Source organism: Sminthopsis crassicaudata, chromosome 3 (assembly GCF_048593235.1).
Source record: "Sminthopsis crassicaudata isolate SCR6 chromosome 3, ASM4859323v1, whole genome shotgun sequence".
NCBI lineage: Eukaryota > Metazoa > Chordata > Mammalia > Dasyuromorphia > Dasyuridae > Sminthopsis > Sminthopsis crassicaudata.
The window spans coordinates 143,858,637-143,883,821 of NC_133619.1; the positions used below are offsets into that span (position 1 = coordinate 143,858,637).

At 32.2% G+C, this 25,185-nt stretch overlaps 1 protein-coding gene across 5 annotated transcripts in view; it reads left to right on the forward strand.

The window, feature by feature from the left end:
- GPC5 (glypican 5) overlaps nt 1–25,185 on the forward strand; it is a 1,091,572-nt gene that overhangs the window by 443,559 nt on the left and 622,828 nt on the right. For all 5 annotated transcript variants that reach the window (XM_074299351.1, XM_074299350.1, XM_074299349.1 and 2 more), the window contains exon 5: nt 22,987–23,112. In XM_074299351.1, the coding sequence (XP_074155452.1) occupies nt 22,987–23,112 (126 nt within the window). The remainder of the gene's footprint in view (nt 1–22,986; nt 23,113–25,185) is intronic.

Sequence of the window (25,185 nt, forward strand, 5' to 3'; positions counted from 1 at the left end):
TCTCATACTCCATCCCAAAATATGGTTAAAATGGGTATATGATTTCAGCATAAAGAATAATACCATAGGGGCAGCTACGTAGTACAGTAGATAGGGCACTATCCCTGAAGTAAGGAGGATGTGCATTCAAATCTGGTCTCAGACACTTAACACTTCCTAGCTGTGTGATCCTGGGCAAGTCACTTGGGGAAAAAGAAAGAATTATACCATAAACACATTAGGTAAACAAGGAATAATTTACCTATCATATCTTTGGAGAAGAGAGGAATTTATGACCAAAAAAGAATTAGAGAATATTATCAAAGTAAAATTGATAACTTTGATTACATTAAATTAAAAAGGTTTTCCACAATTAAACCGCCTGAAACAAGATTAAAAGGGAAGTGCAAACCTGGGAAAAATCTTTACTGCTAGTTTTTCTGATAAAAGTCTCATTTCTAAAATATAAAGAACTGTGTCAAATTTATAATATAAGTTATTCCCCAATTGATAAATGGTTAGAGGTTATGAACAATTTCCAGTTGATAAAATTAACGCCATCTATAGTTAGTTATATGAAAGAATATATTGATTATTGATTAAAATGCAAATTAAAACAACTCTCAAGTACCAACTCACATCTTTCTGATTAGTTAAAATGATAGTAAATGGTAATAATAGATCTTAGAGGAGATGTGGGAAAACTAGGACACTAATGCATTGTTTCTGGAGTTGTGAAATGATCCAACGATTCTGGAGGGGAATTTGAAACTATGCCCACAGGGCTATAAAACAGTGACCTAGCAGTGCCATTACTTTATTATTTAGAAATCATAAAGGAGGGGAAAGGACCCATATGTGCAAAAATGTTGGTAGCAGCTGGTAGTAAAGAATTGGAAAACAAGTAGAAACTCATCAATTGGGATATAGCTGCATAATTGTGTCATATGAAGATAATGGAAATATTATTTTTCTGATTTTAGAAAGCCTTTTAATGATTTACAATAACTGATTCTGAGTGAAATAAACAAAATTAAGAATACGTTTTACATAATAATAGCAAGAATGTGCAATAATCAACTATGCAACTTGGTTCTTCTTAGTGGATCAGTGATCTGAAGCAATCCCAATAGATTTTGGACAGAAAATGCCGTCTGCATCCAGAAAAAGAATCAGGAAGACCAAATGTGAATCAACACATGCAATGTTTGACTTCTTTTTTTTTTATTTTTTAAAAATCTCTCCCATGTTTTTTTTTTCTTTTTGCTTTGATTTTTTTTCTTCCAACATGATTCATAGAGCAATGTGTATTAAAAATAAATAAATTTTGAGGCAGCTAGGTGGAGCAGGGATTGAGCACCAGCCCTAAAGTCAGGAGGATCTGAGTTCAAATATGATCTCAGACATTTAATACTCCTTAACTATGTGACGCTGAGCAAGCCACATAACCCCAATTGCCTCAGCAAAAACAAAACAAAACAAAACAACAACAAAATAAGTAAATACATTTCTTAGAAAAAATACATGCAAATATAATTTTCAACATTCACTCCTGCCCAACCCTGTATTCCTAGTTTTCCTCCCTCTTTCCTTCCATCCTCTCCCCTAGATAGGAAGCAATCTAATACTTGTTAAACATACATACTTCTTCTATACATATTTTCAGATTTATCATAGTTGCACGAAAAAAAATCATATCAAAGAGGAAAAAAATGAGAAAGAATGAAAGAAAAGCAAGCAAACAACAATGAAAAAGGTGAAAATACTATTTTTGTGAACCACATTCAGTCTCTATAGTTCTCTCTTTGGATGCATATGGCTCAAAATACAAAAACTGACCAACACTAAAACCCCCAGGGGGGGCCTAGCAAAGAGTATTAATTACAGCAAGATAAACTAGATGTTTTAACACAATAATGCATAATACCCTGATGCTTACTGGGACAGAATCTATGACTGGGATATGATTTCTAGTAGGCTAAATTTTGTAGAAAGTAGGGAATGAAGGAGTATTTGAATATTAATAAAGTGTGCTTGGAAGAAACTTGGAAATGAGTTTAAAAATTCAGAGTAAATTTAGGAAAAGACAGTAGAAGCAGAAACAGAAACGATATTGTTGTCCTTATACTACAGACTACTTGGACAGAAAAAAAAATGGATAAAGGTGTGTTTGTTGTCATTGTTTTTGGTGTGTGTGTGTTAGATTTTTAAATTTTAAATTTTAAAATTGATTGCATTTAGTTTAGAAGCATGATAAATTAGTGGTGATAAAATTTATTTATCTAGCCACTGTCTGTAGCAACCAGAGCAGCCAATAATATTTTTTCTTGAATTAATTATAATATAATCCTTCAAAAGGTAGAGAAGCCAGTAAGAAAAATTGCTATTCTGGTTGGGTAAATTGTGGTATATGAATGTTATGGAGTATTATTGTTCTGTAAGAAATGACCAGCAGGATGAATACAGAGAAGCTTTGAGAGACTTACATCAACTGATGCTGAGTGAAATGAGCAGAACCAGAAGATCATTATACATTTCAACAACAATACTATATGAGGATCGATTCTGATGGAAGTGGTTATCTTCAGCAATGAGGAGATCCAAATCAGTTCTAATTGAGCAGTAATGAACAAAACCATCTACAACCAGCAAAAGAACACTGGGAAATGAATGTAGACCACAACATAGCATTTACATTCTGTTATAGTTTGCTTTCATTTTTGTTTTTCTTCCCAGGTAATTTTTACCTTTTTTCTAAATCCAATTTTTCTTGTGTAGCAAGACAAATGTATTAATATGTATTCATATATTATATTTAACATATACTTTAACATATTTAACATGTATGGTACTACCTGCCATCTAGGGGAGGGGAAAAGTTGGAACAGAAGTGTTTGCAAGATTCATTGTTGAATAATTACCCATGCATATCTTTTGTCTATAAAAAGTTATCATAAAAAGAAGAAATTTAAAAAAAGAAAAACTGCTATTCTGCAGCTAGTTTTCAACAAAAAGAAAAGAAAAACAAGTTGAAGATGAAGTTTAAATGAAGGGGTTTTTGCAGTGACAACAGGGGAGGAAGAATAACTATTCCATTTAGAATCTATCACAGAGGAGAAGAAATAGATTTTTAGATTTTGAATACTAGACTGAAAAGTCTTATTTCAGTAAGTTCAGAAAAAAAAGATAAATAGAATTTTCTGACGTCATAAGACAAGCTAGAAATAATGGGTTATTATTTTTTTAAATGAAGTTCTAAAGCCAAATCAAGCAACAATTCTTATGAATAATATAAATCTAGGGAATTAATTTGGCCACTTTAATCTTAAAAAGAAATATGTAGAAAAGGAAGCAAGGTCAAATAATGGAATGGGAATGCAAAAGCATGAAGTAGTTCAATAAAAAAAGTATCTGGAAAACTGTAATTATAAATTAACTGAAAGTACTGAAACAAGCTAAAGATTAAAAAAAATAATGTTTTTCCCTGCAATATTTTTATTAGGGGAAATATGGAAGTTAAAGAAGAAAGAGACAAAGATGGAGAGATAAGATAATGAAAGATTGGGAGAAGACAAAATTACTTACTTTTATTTTGCTGTTTTTTTCTGCCTAGAAGAATAATCTTTTAACTGGAAAAAACAAAAATCATAGAGAGATGAAACCTAAGATAAATTAGAGATACAAAAATAGCTTAGTTTAGTTTAACTAATAGTTTATTCTCAATGGGTTAAAACAACTTATTGGTAGTCTATTTTTTAAAAAGTACATATGCTATCATTTATATTGTTAATGACAGAGAAAATTAGAGTTTAGGAGAAAGAGAAAATCATGAATTGAATTTAAGACGTGGCAAGTTTGCCAGTAGGATATTCAGGATCAGATATCCAATGAACAGCTGAAATTTTGGATCTAGATATGAAAAAAAAAAGAATAGAAATAGAAAAAATGATGTCTTGGGAAATAGGGTAGCAGAGAGAATCCACAATTCTAGGGGATTGTTCAGAGTTTAAAATGTGCAAAAAGGTCAAGAAAGGTGAAAGACAGAAATAGTCTTGGGAAATTAAGAAGTAATTAACCTGAATGAGCTTTTTTATATTAGATCACATGTGGTTTTTATAAATGAGTTAGTGAAAAGTAATTATTACTAGGAAAGTAGAGACAGAAAGTAGAAGTTACTTATTCTTTCTAGAAAATTTGCAGTGAAGTAGAGAAAAAGGTAAAATCATTACTTGAAGTAATTGCGGGATCAATGAAAGGTTCTTTTTGAATGAGGGAGAACTTAGCAAGTTTTTAGTCACTGAGGAAAAAGCCAATAATGAGGGAGTAATAAAAGATGATAAAGACAGAAGTAATAAATGGACAACTTTCCAGAGTAAACTTGAGAGGATGAGATCAAGGATAAAATGGAGGGCTTAACTTTTCTAGGAAAGAAAGTTATTTCATCTTCTGACAGTATGGCAAAGGAGAAGGCCTTCAGTTGATTAATTAGTTGGTAAATTTGTGATTCTTGAAGCCAGTATGGACCTGCAGGTATTTGTTTCTATTTAATTTTGATACCATTGGCTTATAGTACTTAGCTCCTAAGATTAGGAACAGATAGGATAGAGGTAAAGACATGGGGACCAGTAACAGAAAAAGAAGAGGTTTTTCAGGTAGATAGGCATTTATGGAATAAAATTGAAATGTTGTTGAGAGGATAATATGGTAATTGTAGAATAAGACTGAAAACTAATAGCATAATAACACTTTTCATGTGTATAAAATTTTATGCTTTTCAAAGCACATACCATATATGAAATCTGATCTTCAGAGTGACTTTGTGAATCCAAGACAGCAGGAATTGCAATGTGCATTTCACATATAATATAATGAAGGCACAGAGACTTTCTGTAATTTGTCCCCAGGCCCAAAGTTAGTAGGTAGTGGAATTATAATTAGATTCTCAAAACCATAAATTTTCTGATCTCTCCTTACATATGCTTGGGACAGATGTAGATTTTCTTTTTTATTATTCATTTAATTTTGAGATTATTAAATTTAAATTAATTTGAATTAACTGAAAATAATTAAATTTGAGATAATTAAGAAATAAAATAAATATTTCCATAACTTAGTAGAATAGAAAGATTATTCTACATGAAACTGTAAACATATTCTGTATAATTTGCACTTTTTGAATATATAATAAAATTATTATGTAACTTACTTTTCCCCCTTTTTTTCCTTCCATCCTTATCTCCCCTGTCTACCTTCACCCTGGTAATAACTGCCACCATGCACAAATATGTGTGTATATGTTGTGTACACACACATATATGTAAAATTATTCTATACAACTATTTACCCGTTCTTTCTGTGACTGCAGATGCTTTGTAATTAATATGATGTTTATGATAGTGAAAATGAGTTAGTCCTTGAAAGTTCTTAAAATAGTATTGATACTCCTATATAGAATGTTCTCTCTGCTCTTTTTACTCATTATTTCATATAATTCTGTCCATGGTTTTTCTGAGGTGATTGAGCTCAATATTTCTTATAGCATAATAGTATTCTAAGCATATACCATAGCTTGTTCAGTTATTCCCTAGTTCATGGATATCGCCACAATTTCCAGTTCTTTGCTACCACAAAAAGAGCTACTATAAATATTTTAAAACATATAGGTTCTTTTCATTTTTCCTTAATCAACTTGGGAAACAGATCTCGTCATGGTATTTCTGAGTAAAAGCAATTTAATGACTATTTGGGCATAATACCAGATTGCTCTCCAAAATGGTTGGATCAGTTTACAGTTCCAGAGAACAAGTGTCCCAATTTTTCCACATCTCCATAGCATTTTTTGTTTCTGCTTCCATCATTTTAGCCAATCTGATAGATGTAAAATGATGTTTCAAGGTTGTTTTAATTTGCATTTCTCTAATCCCTAAAGGTTTAGGGCATTTTTATATGGCTATTAATTGTTTTGATTTCTTCATTGGAAAACTGCCAGTTCATATCCTTTAACCTTTTATCAATTGAAGAAGGACTCATAGTCTTACAGATTTGACAAAGTTATTTATATATTTGAGATGTGAGACCTTTATTTGAGAATCTATAAAAATTTCCCCCTCAATTTTATTTGTATAAAAGCTTTTTAATATAAAAAAATTACATTTTATACCTCACACTGCTCTCTCTTGTTTATTCAAAAATTGTTCATATATATATATATGTGTGTGTGTGTGTGTGTATATACATATATATATATATATATATATATATATATATATATATATATATATATGTGTGTGTATATCCATTTTTGGACATATATATATATATATATATATATATTTTTTTTTTTTTGATCTTATTTGTTGAGTTGAATATTTGTTGAATGGATTTTCTTTTCCTTTAAAAAAAGAATCCTGTATCCTTATCCTTGTTTTGGAAAAATGTGGCTCAGAAAGAACTGAATGTTATGTTGCTTTGGAAGAATGATACATCATCTTGAATCGTTATCTCCCTTTTTCCAAAACTTAGCAATTAGTTCCTCATTATCCCACTTTCTCAGATCAGTATGACCCCTGAGAGCAAAAGGGACTGCCTTTCTCCTCCTACTGACTACACACTAGCAACATTATCATATTCTTCCAGTCAGGAAGCCAATCTGAGTGGCCCAAGAAATGATTTTGATGAAAACCATTCTTATTATGTTTATAAGATATGTTCATATATATTTCCCAAATCAGTCATTTCAACATAGCACATTTCCATTCCCACCCACCCCCACATACCCACACTCAACTTTTTTTGCCAAAAAGTTAAAATAAAATAAAATAAAAATAAAGTGTGGATTATGATATGGTCACAAGTTTCATTCATTAATAAGAAACTAGAGGTTACTATTTCTGTTAGACTTAGTTCAGTCTGTTCTTACTATTACTGAAGGTTTTAATAAAGAACTGAATTTGTGGGAGGTAATAGTCTTGAAGGACACTGCAATCAAAGCATGGCCTGAATATAAATAATTTCCAAAGTGGACATTCTTGGAATTTATTCTATCTTTGAGCAGAAACCTTTTCTTTTCTAATTCAAAGTTATTTATTAATACTCTTTATGAACTCTTAGGCCACTTCCCTTTCTTACTTATCCCTTCTCATCTCTCAGTTTAATTCTTCTGTTGAACTCGATGTTCTTTCATGTCCTGTTGTTTTCTTTGCTTTCTCTTCTCCATTGCTTCTAACACTAGGAGAAGTGCAATCATCTATTAAAACCTTTGCTTGGCACTAACTGCTGTACTGGGCATATTCATTAACTAGGCCAGGTTCCCTGCAACTTAGAAGCTGGAAGACTTTTCCTTCCCAGCAATTGAACTGAATTCTTTAACACTGCACCTTGGGGATGTAATTGAATTTATTCCATCTCCCCTAATTTATCCTTTCCATACAACATGCTAATGATGAGCTAATTGAAAAGCTGAGTTATTGATCTTAGTCCTTTAACTAAGGCATCAGGCCAATTCAAGTGTGATCAACCATTGGACAAGGAGGGAAAGAAAGAAGCAATATTATTTTAACTAGTACAAGTGAGACTAACTTTTGTTTTACAGACAGAAACCAAGTTAGTATGGCTGTAAACTGTACTGCACTGATGTAGCTGTCTAACCAGCCCAGGCAGAATGATTTCCCCATGGCAGATCCCTTTCCCTGCTTGGTTCCTTGAATTTAGTTGGTAAGAAGCAAGCTATTAGCAGGCTTAAATGGGTGATAATTAGCTGTACATTATTATTTCAAAGTGGTGTGGCTGTGCCAATTAAGTGGGTAATTAGGAAAACCCCAGGACAATAAATTAAGACAGAGTCTCAACACCAATGCCCCATCTGTTCTCCAGCAAGCATTCCAATTAGCCAAGCATCCTATTTAAGCATGTGCCAATTAAGGAGATTTGAATGTATGCATGAGTGGGTGAATGTGTAATAGAGAATGTCACAAGTTTTAGGGAAAATAATTTAAAATGTTAGAGAGCTTTATGAGATTGAGAAAAATGTAGAAATATAATTTTTTCTATGTCAAAAATGATATGCAATGTAAATCTCTTGAAGTTTTTTTTTTCTTCTGATGAAGAATAAATATAAAGAGCATATCTTAACTGCATTTCCATTTTGTGGGAACCATATCATGATTATCTTGTCTCCACTCCCCTTCTAAACAGTAGAGTAGATCATCAGATATTGTTGGGAAAACCACAATTTGCCAAACATTTGGTGGGAGATGAAATTTAGCAGCATAGATGAAATTGCCTGGTTTAAAGAGATGAGTGAAGTAGAGCAGAAATCTAAGTGTTTTATGAAGTTATCCTCTATTATAGCAAATGAATTTATTATACACTACATTGGATAAGATGATAGTAAACTCAAAATATCAAGAATTAACTATACAGATGACAAATACTCTGAAAATAATGCATTCTAAATAGGGGAAGTATTGAAAAGATTTCAGGATTGCTCATCATTGCTTGAATTTACTAGAACTATCAAACAAAATAATATATATATATATATATATATATAATTTAGTATAAATATAGACATAGACACACACATATATACACACACATATATATATATGCTATATATGTGGCATTTGTTGTGCACACATGTACGTGTGTATTTTTTTGTATTAGTTACTGCTGAAATAAATAGACTATTTTGTTGACTATGTAATCAATGTAATCAAATGATTATCTAATCAGACTTTATTATGTAATCAACCCTCTGCAGCATAGCATAGAAAAAGAATACTCACTCTAGGTATACTGAAGCAGATGTAGCGTTCCACTTGGAATGGATTTGGAGTTAAAATCTTCCTACTTAGTATCGATATTACCATAGTAAAATTATTAAATTTCTCTAATCAGGAATTGCCTGATTTTTTTTTTCTTTTTTTTTTGCTTTTGTCTCTGTAAGGAATTATTAGTGAGGAAATTTCTCCATCAATACCTATCAGCAAAAAACTTAAACTTGCAGTCTTTCAGTATTGTCTGGGGAGCTAAAATTGTGAAAAGCTGAGCTTGAACCCAGATCTACCAGACCTGCAGGCCACTATGCTATGAAATAGGAAAAATGCCTGTAGGATCTACCTCACACTGTTTCTATAAATTTCAAACGAGATTATGCAAGACTCTTAATGAAATATTATATAATTTTCACTTATTGTGACTATTATCTTTAAAAACAAAATGGATAATTCTTTTAAATCCAGATATGCCTAAATAAATTTATTTATAATTTATGTACAGTTAACATAAATTGGCATTGAATGATTTAATTTAAAATTAGCTGAAAAAAACTCATTTCTGAAATATTACTTTTTTTTTAAAGAAGTAAAACAAGTGTACCATTTATAGGCCCAGACAAGCTAATATGAAAGCAGTTTTCTAAAAACAGAACAAAACAAAATCAACAATAAAAGAAAACTCAATACTTTGCAGATGTCATTATTATTTATTATCCATGAATTTTTCTACTGTAATGAATGTCATATTCACTACAACAAAGAATATTCTAATTTGGATTAATATCTGGCTTGGACTGATAATGATAAGATAATACTATTACAATTTGAATATTATTTTAAGATCAAAAGAAAGTAGTTGAGCAGGAGTTGATAATAGGTGAGGTGAGAGATAGGAATTTCACAATAAAGCACATAGACCAGAATACAAAAATTGCAGAAATAAGAAAGATCAGGACAAGCCTTGGGCCAGAAACCAAGTAGAGAATCAGGACCAGAAGAACACAAATAATCAGAGGAAAAAGCAAAGTGTTTAGAGTCAGTGTTTAAGGAGCTGAAATCTATAGATAAGCAAAATGACAGAGCAACATGGGTGGTCAAAAGTCCAAATACCCACGTAAGGATTGGGAAGATCTGGAATGAAAAAAGGTAAGAGCCAGCAGGAGCACAGATGTGAAGTACCAATTACAAGACATGCTTTGATGACCTTGATAATGAGGCATCAGTCCAGCAGTTTTTATGTGCTTCCTGGCAAGTCAGAAATCAATTCCCAAGTGTGGCTAACATGGACTTTGCTTGTGGAGATAGATGAAATGCCCAGCTGGGATAAGGAGAAAGGATGAGGAAAGAAAGGTGTGTCCTGATAGTAGTAAAGTGCAACAGCTAAACAAAAAGTTATGTCTCTCCCCTTACAAACCTCTTTTCCCTTTTGTTTTACACTTCAAAAGAAAATAAGAGTATTCATTTGCTATAATAGAGGATGACTTTGTAAAACACAAGATTTCTGCTCTATTGTACCTGATTCTTTAATTCATGCAATTTCACTGCTAATTTCCAACTCCCATCAAATATTTAGCAAATTGAGGTATTCTCAGCAATATCTGATAATCTATTCTACTGTTTTAGAGAATTGAGACAATAAACTAATAATATTCATTAGCATTCCAAAAACAAATTAATCCCCCAGCAGATATACTATAGCATAAATACTATACTTTTTCATTGTTTCATGATATTACATTTCATTAATGTTGCCTGATTGAAATTAGAGAAGTAGTCTCATATTATTGTTCAAATTTTTATAAGAGCTTATGCTTATTTAGTACTTTATCTAGTAATTATAAAAGACTTATAAAAGTAATTATTAAAGACCTAGGATTCTATATTGAGAATTCATGGAATGACATGGACAGGAATAGTTCATTACAGGAAGACATGGAGAATTTGATTTATTTAACAGTGTAAAGAGCACCTCTGGTACTCTTCACAGATCCATTAAAGTACTAAAATATTTAATATACAAAATATTTATTATAATTATCCTGATAAGAAAATAGCTCATTATGATTCTCATTTAACTTATGAGAAAACAAAGACATAGAATAATTGAATAGCCTATAGTAAAAAAAAACACTTGGAACTTGAATCCAAGACCAGTACTTCTACTACATAAATCTAAATGCTTTGGTTTTTATATCACTGGTTCATATAAAATTCCTAAAACAAAACATAAACTTAATAAATTTTTGTTTATGAAAATGTTATTATGCTTTGTGATAATAATCAAGCAACCTATTGGTAGAGAAATAATTAATTCTCCCATAGAAATATCTAGATCCAATCTAGCTTTCTCCTACCAACCAAGAATCTTGTACCATCCTATTAGTTGTATAAGGGATATAATACCATTTAATATTAATCTTAAAAAGCCTAAAGGAAAATAAACCACAAAATACACTGCAAAGTCAAAGGAAATGATTCTTTTCAAATTTCCTGATACATTAATTTTACATTATTATTATTTATATATTTATATATATAATTAAAAATAAAACAACTGAAAAACAGAATCTTGAATATATCCTCCCTCAAAATGGTGGCTGTTACATATGTATGCTAGATGGCACAAGATGCAGTGCATCATGAATAGCTTTTATTCATTTTATTTGTAATTAGTTTTTTGTGCCTTCAGAGCAGCAATTCCCAGACTAATTTGACCACTTAACACTATAGGGCTTGAAATCAATTTTAAAAATTCATGAAAATGGGCAAAGGAGTTATTGAATATTCCCAAGATAATTAAGAATATAGGAAATTTTGGAGAAAAGCAGAGGAAATTATCTAAATTCATAGTCCTTTCCCAAACACAATTAGTAAATACTTTGATGCTTAGAAGAGTTTATATTGAATCTTAAGAGCAAAATATTTGTGACATTTTAAGTTTTTTCTCAAAAATCCTGTCTATGACACATGGAATATAAGGACTTCTCAAGATAAATCTCAAAATAAAAAATAAAATTACTTTAGATCCTCTGTACTGGTATGCCACAGGGTGATTCTGTGTTGGGATTTTGGATAGAATAGCTTCTTGAATAACAAAGTCTTATTGTATGCCTTGCTTATCTCTCAACTATTACTTTCAATGCCACACATATCTGGGGATGAAGATGGATTATTAAAGCTGAGAAACTACAGTTAATGTAATGATGATAATGATGATGGTGGTGGTGGTGAAAAGGAAAGTTAAAAAAAAATGTATAAATATTTTGTTCCCTTCCCTTGATTATATAGTACCTGTCCCATGTGAGGGATGGTGCTAAGCTCTTTATAGATATTATCTCATTTTATTTTCACAGCAACTTTGAGAGGTAAGTATGATTATTATTATCTTTTTATAGTTGAGGAAACTGAGATAAAATACATGTTAAAGTGACTTGCCTAAGGTCTTACAGCTTAAAAATGTCTGAGGAGAGATTTGAACTCAGATCTTCCTGACTTTAGACTTGTTGTTTTATTTATTGTACCAACTAGCTGCTTCTGCCTGGATCTAGAACCTGATCAGATATTTTGGGATATAATGGTTCCCAGTAATGCATTTCTTTTAATTTTTATGTAGAGTAACCATGTTTCTATTTGGACCTAAAAAGATACAGAGCTCTGAAGAAAATGGTATGATAGTACTGTTTGTGGGGATGAAAAATGTCATAATTATATTCCTCAGCTCCACTTGTTAGCCTAAGAGAAAGGATGAAATTGGAAATTATTGAAAGCTTATGTCTCACTAATACCATCAGTCACTATTTTAGGATTTCATTTTTTGCAATTGGAATTGCTGAGTAAAATTCTGCATATAGTACTGTTTTAGGGCATGACTCATGAGACTTTGTTGATCGGACAGCTGAGAGATACATTAGATTAATATGTTGAGGAATCTCATATGTGGACTTTTCAATGAGGCTTTGCAACAAATTAAATTGACATTTATAATGGCCTAAGATAAATGCCTAGCCACACAGACACCACTTACATATTACTACATGCTACATAATTTAAAAGTGCTATTCTTAATATCCATTTTGTACAAAATACAAGGCAGAGAGCTTTGCCCATAGATCAGTATAGTAATATACACACACACATATATATGTGTGTATACACACACACACACACACACACACACACACACACACATACACACATATATATATAAAAAATGTCTTTTGGCGTTCTATATAGTTATAGTTGATTACATATAAATACATGTGCTATAGTGTCTGTAGATCAATTCAACTTTATCAATTACTACTTAAGGTGTTGAATACTAGAACTATGTTTGGTCTACATTCAAGAAGATTAAGTATAGAATCTGAAAAAGAAACATTGCCCTGCCCCATCTATCCACACCTCTCCATCCCACCTTGTTAATATTACTAGGAAGTCAAAAAAGGAAAAAAGGCCCCATTGCACCAAAAATGTTTATAGCAGTATATTTTGTAGGAACAAAGAATTGGCAGCAAATTAAATGCTCACTTAATTAAGAAATGACTGATCAAGATTTAGTACATTGATGTAATATATTATTGTGACATAAGAAATAATGAGTATTAAGATTTCAGGGAAACATAAGAAAACTTATGAAATCTAATACAGAGTAAAAGAAACAGAAATGAAAAAGCCACCCTCTACATCTCTACTGAGCATAGTGTCTGATAAATGATAGTTACTAAAGGTATGGGAATTTATTGACTGGTAATTATAACAAAGACTCTTGATAAGAAATTATCTCTCCAGTTATTAGAATATGGGTCAAAAATATGTAGGTGGACCATATTGTCAAAGATGGACACTATGTTGATGGTTTTGCTGAACTGCTTTTCCTTTACATCTTTTTTTTTGTTTAAGAATGGCTTTTCTACCTAGAGGAAAAGTAATGGAGACATTCAGAAATAAGGATGATATAAAAACAAAACATATCAACGTTAAAAAAAAATCTATATTGTCTATGCCAGATCATGCCATTCAAAATCCATTAGAAGAAAGCAGAAAGTATATCAGAACAAGAGTCAAGCACAAGGCTACCATGACTATTCACAAGAATGTAAATCTCTGGAATAGCATATTAACAGTTACTCAATAGTATGTCAGTATTTGTAATAGTACTTATTTATGCTTTTAGTTGAATAGAAATCTACTCTAATTGTGATATATCCATCCTTAAAAATACTTTCCACATTATTTTCTCTCAGAGCTCCAGGTCAAAGTTGTTTCAATCCAAGTCATTGTTCAAGATTTTGACATATATCAAGTTTATATTACTTGAAGGTGTATTGTGGATTTGCTCTTTCAGAAGGTAGCTTCTCAATATCATAGGATTGCTTGCAAATGTGTTTATATGTTTGTGTATGTATGTTATACATGCACAGACACATATATGCATATATAAAAATACATATATATCTATATCTATATAAGTATATAGATATATATGTGTGTATATATATATATATATATATATATACACATGTGTGTATGTGTGTGTGTGTATATATATATATATATATATATATATATATATATATATATATAAGAAAGAAAGAAAGAAAGAAAGAATGCTAGATTTCACATCAGAGGAGTTGGGTTTGAATTTGACTTTTCCACATACTATATGCATAATTAACTTGATAAAATCACTTAAACTTTCTGATTCTCAGTTACCTCAACTATAAAATGAAGGGCAATGAAATAGAGAATTATTAAGGTAATGTTCAATACCAAATCAATGATCTATAAAGAATCTTTTAGGAAACAACTAGTTCAAAATACTAGGGATAATTGTCTTAGGAATTCATACTATTAGAATATACTGACTACAGGAAGTTAACAAATTCTCCAGGTTCTCTGAGGAAATGGAAGGTTATAGGGTGAACCCAGTGTCATTATATTTGGACATAGCTATTGTCCCAATTCACATGAAAGTCAGAAATGTGCTTAAACCTCTAAGGAAGAAAAATGAATTCTTCAGTAAACAAGTTCACCCTGGAAGCTGACCAGGCCATACTTATATGCTTTACATCTGGAAATTATTCCCATGAAAGCACTATAGAAGCTATAGTGGGTGGCCTGGAACTGATTCTGAAATTGTAAAGACTATAAGAGTGTAACACATGCCAGATGACAGCCTGACTCAATAAAGCATATTTTTTTTTTTTTTTTTTTTTGTGGGAAGTAAGGAAGAATGTGTAGCCTCTGATTTTGTAGATCTTTCTAGGTGTAATATCTAGATTATGCTAGGTGTCTTTTTTGAATTTTCCTGAAATTCTCTTGGCTCCATCTTAAATCATTTGTAGAAACAATTCTGCACATTAATTGCAACACTTATATCCAAGCACTGTTGTTTTGCTCAAGGTTATATATTTATTTCAGTTGAGCTTAAGAAATTTGGACACAGAAAGCTTAATTTTCACCAATGTACTTTATAAATCTCAAATGAAAGGCCAGTTGAAATGATGATAGTGATGATTAAGGGTGGAGCAGATTAAAGACATGCTAACAAAAATTCTAAAAAAAAAATTGTTTTGCTACTGGCTATGTTATTGCATCTTTGACAACAGTAATTAATTCTCTTAAATTCCCCAATGGGTAATATCTTAACAATGTATTCATCCAAACTTTATCGAGAATGCATTATACCAATGAGAAAGAATTTTGAATGTTGTTGTGCAACAATTCTATATGTATTTATTTAATTACTTATACCACAAGAGGTGTGTGTGTGTGTGTGTGTGTGTGTGTGTGTGTGTGTGTGTGTGTGTTTAATAGGAATGAATAGGAATGGAATAAATTCCAAGCAAAAAGTTTTTGCTATTTGTCTTAATGTAGTTCAAATGAAATTCTAGATTCCAGAATAGGGGCTCAGGAAACTCCTGGGAAATTGGCTTCAGTTGATATTCAATCCCCTGTGGAGTTTAGTCTTATACTGTAGGACTTACCAAAACCGGGTGATTGGGGATTTAAGCCTTCTTGAGGCCTCTCCCTTTTAAAAAGCAGGAAGATTAGTGAAGTGCTTACACAATTGTATTTGAGATAATAGTGCTTACATTATTTAAGGGCCAGATTTCAAATTGACCTGTATAGCATCATTATATTAATCCACTGAATAAAAAAATGTATAACAGTAATTTGACAACAGAAAAACTGGTCAAAACTTCTCTGCTGGAGTCATCTAGCATTGATTTTTTGGGGGTTCTACCTCCTGAGGATTCTCCAGTGGTTTAAAAAAAATTAGAGAAATCATGTCTTTCCACACCTGTAAAATAGGGGCTTAGACTAAATGTTCTCTTATTTCCCCTTCCAGTTCTCTCATTGTTTGAATCTGAGTCATCTTGACCCCATCCAGATTGCTGAAATGGATTTACTTGTTAGTTAAGATATAATCTCAAATGGGGCCTGGTTCCTCTAAACTGGATAAAAGCTTATCAGGTAATTGTTAAGTATATGTGATGGAAGTATTGTAGTAGAAGAGTGAGTCAATTTTTGTTGCTTTGACCACTTAATAGTCTGTTCTTTTAGAGTTTCTGTTGTTGTGTGGTTCCTATTAGTTTCTTAATTACATAGAATATTTCTCTGGTTCAGTACTGGTACAGACTTGCTGATCTCTTGACTGCTACTGCTTGATGGTGACACAATACATAGAGCATTGAACCTGGAATCAGGAAGATTCCTTGTCCTGAACTGAAATTTGAGTTCAGCCACTTACTATCTGTGTGATCCTGAACAAGTCACTTAACCCTGTTTGCTTCAGTTTCCTCATCTGTCAAATGAACTGGAAAAGGAAATAGCAAGGACTCTGGTATCTTTGCTAAGAAAACCCAATAAAGGGGTCATGGAGAGTTGAATATAACTGAAAAACTATACATCTCTGATGACTTCTCTTGACTATTATTTAGACCAAGGCAACAGCAACTATCAGTACTATAGACATACAAAAACACTTCTTGAAAGGATGAATAATGGATTCCTTGGCTTATATTCATTCCATATACCTTCTCAGCATTGCTTTAGCTTTGTCTCACTTCCCTCACTAGTATTTTGCCCACAATTTTCTTTTCATAAATTGATAGAACATTCCACTAGGCTAATAGAACTGAGACTAAGGGGCATGAATTCTTATGAAAATCAACCAGAAAGTCATAAGAAAAAAAGACAGCGTTTATGAAGTTTCTTCCAAACCTAATGCCTCATTTTCTTTATTGACCACACCAATTTCACTTAATCCTTGGTCTCTTGGTATAGAGCTTATTGTCATGACTGCAAAAAAAGTCTGTGGTTAAAGCCCTTATTTATGAGAGATTATAAACAAGGCTTTTAGAGGTATATTTTTCAAGATTGTTCCAGCAGTTCTGAGCAGAGCTGTTTTGGAAAGAGAGATTTAGATGACCCTTTTTAAAATGATAATACTTTCAGTAGGAATGCTTCTTCACGATGCTTTTAGGCTGTATTGGGAGTGTAGGGTCATTGAAAACTGGGAATCAGAGACACACATATGCTTTAACAGAACTAACTACAATCTGGCAGCACAGGAGCAAACTGTAAATTACCCTGCCAGAGAGATAAGCACATGGCCTGAGTGCTATTCAGCAAAACAAGCCACACCAGGGGGCACTGGGACAATGGAAACAGATTTGTACAGGTCTTTTCCGCTTTCTCCCAACCTTACTCCTTCCCTCCTTCCTATACCCCTGGCACATTAATGGGAAAGCAAAGCAAATCCCTTAATGAGGGGGAAAACATGTCATGTGAATGTGCCCTCAGAAGACTTCCTGTGGGGAGTACAAAACCTGGAGTCACTTATCCAAGAAAAGCCTTCCTGAGGAGCTCAGCATTGATACTTGTTCCTAAGTACCATAATGAGTGCTGAGTTCAGAGTGGATTCAGACAGCAGAGTTTTTGTTTCACTAATATGGGTCAAAGAATTCATTTCCATTTGCAATCAGACGTAAAAGTTATCCAAATTCTAGAAAATGCAAAAGTAGATTAATTTTTTTTTTTAATATAACAATCTTGATTGGGCACCCTTCTGCATCACTGGTAAGCGCAGTATCCCTTCTCATTTTCTAATATAGAGAAACAATGTCCCATGGACTAAAGATAAGCTTTCTCTTTTTCTCTCCCTCTTCCTTTTTTTTTTTTTTTTCTTTTTTCTCTTCCTTTCTCTTTTCTTTCTTCTTAGAAAACTCTAATCCCAAATATTTACTAATATTTAAAGATATTTTAATGATAAAAGTTACTGACCTAGGAATCTAAATTACAAATCCCATGTTTTTCAGCTCAGAAGGATCACCTTTACTTTTTTTTTTCTCCTTTTCAGTCAAAATGGATACTTTTATCAGAGAAAAAAATGAAAAGATTAAATATACTTACACAATAACTATAAAAGACATTGTTCCTTTATGGCAGTATGTAGTTGTGTATTTCCTCTTCTTAAAAAGAAACTGACATTTTAAATGTCTTATGTTTGACAGCTGTGGTCAGACATCTCAACAGGCTTGAGCTTGCTCATTAGTGCCACATTAACCTTAACTTTGCCTCAGGCCATTAACTAGCAAACTACACAATTTGACCTTTGTTCTTCTGAGTTTGTCAAGCAGAGTACTAGGCACTGCATTTAATTTGGGTTCTATATTATGTGTGTACTTTCTGGTTTGGGGTGGGAGGAGATGAATCAATACCAATCATTAAACAAAAGAATTGTGTTGTCTAAAACCTACAGAGATCCCTTTCATGCACAAGGGATTGTTCTTATGAATTTCCAGAAAATGGACTTTGATTAAATTAGAGATATTCTTCACAAAATCATCTCTGTGAAGACTGACAAATGTTTTGAACTTTGAAACATTATCCTAAGGCCTAAGATGACTATATTTAGAATTTATCTACATGCTCAGCCAGATAAAATTTAGTAGTTATTATACTTTAATCAACAGTCTGTAAATGTTTATTAAGCACCTACTGGGTGCCAGGCACTGTGCTAAGTGCTGGAAATACAAATATTGTATGGCAGTGAGATCTTCTTCAGTGATAAATTCTCTTTCAGGGTGCCCCATCCCTCATTTTGTCACCAGGCATTTATTAAGCATATGCTATGCAGATCAAGCAAGGTCTGATGGTGATGGATTAGTTCCTCTTTCCCATCTCTGGAAATATTGTCTATGGGTTCAATACTACAGAACCTTTTTCAATCTGTATCTGTGAAGGAAATGTCCATATTAATGACATCACAAGTACTTCCTTCTCTCCAGCTCCCTCTCCATACCAACAAGATCAAATGAATGAAAGAATAAACATAGTTAGCTAAGTGGTACAGTGGACAGGTTGCTGTGCTAGTTAGAAACATTTGAGTTCAAATCCAGTCTCAGATACTGTGTTATTTAACTCAGATCTGCTTCAGTTAATTGAACTATAAAAATGAGGATAATAATAGCGCCTATTGGGATTGTTGTGAAAATAAAATAATATAATCTTTGTAATGCTTCTGGCACATAGTAGGAGCTATATAAATGCAATATTAAATATATTGCACTGCTTGTTGAGAGATATTTTTTAAAAATGAATTTATATTGTCTTTCAGCCCTTCTCCCACTTTGCTATTTTTAACAGGTTATCTTCTTCTATGGCAGGCAGAACCAGAAATGCATATAGAGAAGTGAGTCTTCTTATTTGGTTATCACACATTTTCAGCAGTGGACAGTTCTTTTTTGCTCTGCCTACCTTATGTACTATAGAAATGATGAAGTGATCACTATGCTGGTCCACGTATCTCCTTTGCTTTCAGTGAGCTCCAGGGAAACAAGGGCTGACAACCTGTGCATGAGCAGTTTTGCTGCTGTCTACTTCTTCCACACTCTTCATGCACAGAATCTAGAAGTGTTAAGTAACGAGGGATACATATGCATAGCATAAATACATTACTTTCCTGACATATACTGTCTGAAATGGTAGACATAGAACTAGAATTGGATTTAGAGGAACCTAAAAGTCAGCTCATGGTAGGAAAAAACACTATCTGTAAGCTGTTTATCATAAAACCAATCATTCTACTAAATTTGAGAATTGATTTAATTATTTTATATTTTTATTATTTATTATTTTATATTCAAATATCACTAAGTCTCAATTTGGATTCAAACTATTTGTGACCTTAAGCAAGTTTCTTAGCTTTTATATGTAGATTTCCTTAGTTGCAAAATGGGACTAATAATCCCTATTCATAGGGTTGCTGAAAGTCAATTAATAAGCATTTGTAAGTACATACTATGTGCCAAGAATTGTGCTATCATGGAGAATATGTTTTTAAAAATAAAAATATATACAAAGCTAGCTATATATAAGGAGGTCAGTAGTGGGAACAAAGGAGGAAGAATGTGTGAGACATGGGAGCAGAGAAAGAAAATGCTCGGAGCCTAGAGGTGGATTGTCCTGTTCAAGGAACAGTCAGGAGGTTAGAATCACTGAGTCAGAGGGTGAGTATAGGGGAGTAAGATGCAGGAAGACAGAAAAAGTAGGAGACTAATATATGGAAGGCTTTGAATACTAAAGAGAGCTCTTGGAGGCAATAGGAATCCATTGGAGTTTACTAAATGTGTGTGTGTATGTGTGTGTGTGTGTATGTGTGTGTGTGTGTACATGTGCAACAAGATTAGACCTATGCTTTAGGAAAATAACTTTAGAAACTGAAGGGATTCTATATTGGAGTGAAAAAAAAAAAAAGACTTGAGACAGGCATCCATCCCCACCAGAAGGCTGTTATAACAATCAAGGCATAAGATGAGAGCCTGTACCAGAATGGTGACAGTGAAGGGAAGAGGACAAATTCAAGAAATGTTACAAAAGTGAAGCCCCAAAGTTGTGGCAACAGTTCAGATCCTGTGGAATCCATGATGAGTCCAGTTTGAGATATCTGAAGAGCAGCCGAAAAGGCAAGAGAGATCAGCAGAAAGACTAAGGCAGGAGAAAGAGAAGAGAAATAGAACCATAACCATTAAGAATGGAAGGAATAAATTAAGGGTTTTTTTTTTAAGTACAGAAAATATGAGCATGAAACAGGCAATAGGAAATGTACTGAGAGTGAACATAAATACACACATATGAATTCATAAGACTATGTAAATATAAAATGTCATTCTGTGTGCCTTTGTTTCCTCAACTTATAATAGAATCAGAATAACATATTGGAAGGCATTATGACACCATGATATTTAGAGTCTAGATTTAGAGTCCAAAACAACTCGGTGCAAATCTTATTTATTCTATGTAGTACCTTTATGACCTAAGTGAGTATTAATCTAACACTTAATTTTTACAGAGTTCAGTTTCCTTTTCTACCAAAGAATTACTGTTTTGAGCTCTGAATCTGTGATCCTATAATATTATTATCAAGAGGATTCTTTCCTGATGTAACTCTATGGCAAATCAGTGATATTATATGTGAAATGTTAATTGTGATCATTTTTCATGTTTGCAGATGATATTAAAAGGTTAATGTATAATGGGACTTTAGGCAACTGGATGGTACAGTAGATAGAGTGCTAGGCCTGGAATCAGAGAGATTTGCATTCAAATCCATCCTCAAATCACAATCTTTTTTTGCCTCAGTTTCCTCATCTATAAAATGGTATCTCTAATAATAGTATCTACTCCTCTGGGTTGTTGTGAGGATCAAATGAGTTAATAATTACAAAGAACTTAGCATAATGTCTGACACAAAGTGCTATATAATTTAAGCTATGAATATTTTGTTATTACTTTCAAGGCTAGCTGATTTCTTTTAGTTTGCAACTATAATACATATTTCCTTGAATTGCTGACAAACATGCTTTCTCTTAGGATAAGTACTTAGGATGGTACTTCTGTCCATAGCTCCCATCTAGGCTACACTACAGATAGGAATATACAACGATAGCTTCCTAACTATCAAAGCTATGGTTGTATTTCAATATGGTTTATTATTTTAAATTATAATTCATATTGATTTTGCCACAGTAAATGGAACTTGAATATTTCTCTGCTTGTGAATTTTGAGTAAATGTGAAGTTTTTGAGTAAATAGTGTTTGTATCTCTAGTTGATATGTCTTCTCTTTGTCTCATTTTGAGTTAAGTTCAGTTAAGTTGGAACATATCCTTAACTTTTTACTCTTAATAACTTTAGCTTTCTTTAAGATTCAAGATACATTATCCTAAACAAATTTTTAAAGTCTTATACATTTATTGACAAATAATATCTAATTGTTCTATTATCATATCCAGTCATAGATATAGACCTATTCACTTCTGAATAGCCATCAGAGAGCAATTAACCAGGTTTAGCATTGTAAAAAAGTATTTATTAATAAGCAGCTGATTGTACCCAGTAATGTGCTAATAACTGTACTGATGTAACTTTGATAATCCAGTCACTTAAGAGTTTAGATATTTATATGACAAATAATATTTTAAATTTTACTGAATCATTATCTGCATACTTAAACAAATTAGACTATTTTGGTGGCCTATTAATGGGCATATCATTTGCATTGATCTATTAATGAAAGATTTTTAAAACTTCTTTTTAGCCTAACATTCAGCTAGCTAGTCATCAAATAGTCATATCAGTTAATTAATTTAGTAAGGAAGGAAAACTGGCTTGTGTTTGTTGATAGTCTATTATTTTTACTCTTTAGGAAGGTTCTTCTTAGGTTCATATTACATAAAGAAAACTTGTTTGTGTGTGTCTCAAGAGAAAGCTCACTTAAGAATGCTTATGAACCCCCTCATGTCTGAACAGTGATAGTCTCTTCTTTATGGAAAGTCTGGGGCTTCAGCATTTCTCCTGATAGCAACTGTAGATGAAGGACATTTTGACAAAAACCTAATGAAATTCAAGGAGCCAAATGGTCCCTAAAGAAATGTTATTTAGGTCTAGAGAAATTTAAAGGCTTTCTTTGCATAGTGAAAAAGTTCATTGTGCTGAAATATAAGAATGAATTTAAACTTACAGCACTGAAGGGGAAAAAAGAAACAGGACAGCTACATTTACTGAGAAAGAATATTGAAATCCTGTTCAATGAGCACAAGCATGATTAGAGGAATCCACAATAAAGTTAAATTCTAGGTATTGTATATAACAATATGCGGCATTTTTATGGGCCATTATTATAGATTTTTGGTGTTAATTGTTTTCTTTGTTTCTCTGTTCAGAGAATTTATCAACAGCCTGCGTCTATACAAGACTTTTTATGGTGGCCTGGCTGATCAACTTTGTGTTAATGAATTAGCTGCTGCTGATGGACTGCCCTGTTGGAATGGAGGAGATGTAGTCAAAAGGTAGTTTATCTTTTTTTGTTGTTGTTCTGTTTAATGCTAATAGACATTTATTTTCCTTCTGCTCTTTTTTTCTCCTTGATCCTTTATTTTCTGGCTTCAAGTTGTGTGTGTATGTGTGTGTGTATTTGTATGTGTGTTTGAGAGAGAGAAAGAGAGAGAGAGGGAAAAGGAGAGGGAGACGGAGACAAAGGGAGAAGAGAAAGAGATTCTTTTCTGATGTGAATTGAATAGATTATGTTTTTTAAAGTAACATTTTTTATAACTAAATCAGGAAACTAGTTTTTTAAGTGTCTATGATGTTCTGGGTTCTACACAAAGAAAGGAGAAACATAATGAGAAAGCATACAACCATGTACAAACACAATTTGTCTCTGTATATGTATGTGTATATACACACACTGCATATGTATTTGTGTGTGTGTATATATTATATATATATATATATATATGTATACATTCATACAAGATGCCTACATTTGTATATGCATGCATATGTGTGTATATGAACAATTTAATCACATAATATAATGTATAATTAGATTTGGGATAGTCACAAATATATTTTATATGATTAGAATAGGAGTGATCTCAGAAAAGGCAGAATTGAGGAGATTGATAAAAATCTTATAGAAGATAGAATTTTAGCTGAGATTTGAAGAAAGTCAGAGAAGAAGTAGAAATGAAGAGCAAGTTAGCTCTAAGTATGAAGGACAGTCAATGAAAACACTTAAGAGACAGAATATTGTGTATGTGGAATATCAAGAATATTAGTCTTACTGGGTGCAGAGAATTTAGTGGGCAATAAGAAGTATGAAAACTGGAGGAACCAGGTTAAGAAATTCTAAAAAACTAAATAGAGGATTTTATATTTATTATTGGAAGTAATGGAAAGACTTAGTATTTATTACTTAGATAAAATATTCTGACCTGTATTGTAGCTAGTTCAATTTGACATCTGGATGGAGGATGGATTGGAATAGAGAGGGAAAAGTCTTTGTACCTTAATTAATATAACTTCTCCTCTTTCCTAACTATGCTTTTTCTAGTCCACTCTTCTTACTAAGTCTCATCCAACTTTTGAATCCACTAATTTCTGTATCATCTTAGTATTTTAAGACTAAATGAATAAATGAAATGTTTGGATGAATGAAAAAATGAAAACAATATCTATTAAGTGCTTTGTATGTCATAAACTGCTTTTGGTATATCATGTTTGTATATACACATGACAATGTAAACTTGTGAATATATTATAGTTATATGGAAGGCCAGATTTGTGTTAATATATGTGTATAAACTTAAACAATTTGCTTCTGCTCTCAGTTTTTTGGTTTTTTTTTTTTTTTTAATAAGTAACATTAGAGAGAGGAGGAAGGAAGAAGGGAAGGAAGAAAACATGTATTTATTAATAGTATCCAATTTGATCTTCACAAATAACCTGATAAGGTAGGTTCTATTGTTACCCATCTGGCATTTGAAGTCACTGTCAAAAGCCAGGTTAATATCTGAGTTAATATTCAGTTAATACTGAGTTAATACTCAGGTCTTCCAAACTCCCAATATAGGACTCTATTTACTTACAACCTAGCTGACCTTTCAAATCTTTTCCTCTTAGAAAACTATGATCCTATAGCCTCCCAATGCTTTTTCCAGTGCTCTTTTTATTACCCAATAGTGACTCTCCAAGGAGCAAAATTCACCTATAATGTTTTTATAGTAACATAGAATAAAGTATAATAAAATAATAATATAGCAATAATAATTAATTTATCAAATAATAATAACAATAGCTTACATGATACTTTTAACCTCATTATGGCTTCTCTCTGAAAATATAAATTGAATAGTAGTTACTTTCCTACCAGAGAAACTTTTCTCATTGAAATTTCCTTATACCAGAGATATCACAAGTTTCAACAAATAGAAACATTTTTCCATAACACTTTCATATACAATATTATTTTATTACTTTTCCAATAATCATTTTGTCACTCATACTCAAAATATTTGTCGAGGTCTGATGACATTGTTTAAAATGCCAATAAGGAAACTGAGATTTGGAAAATTTGTGGC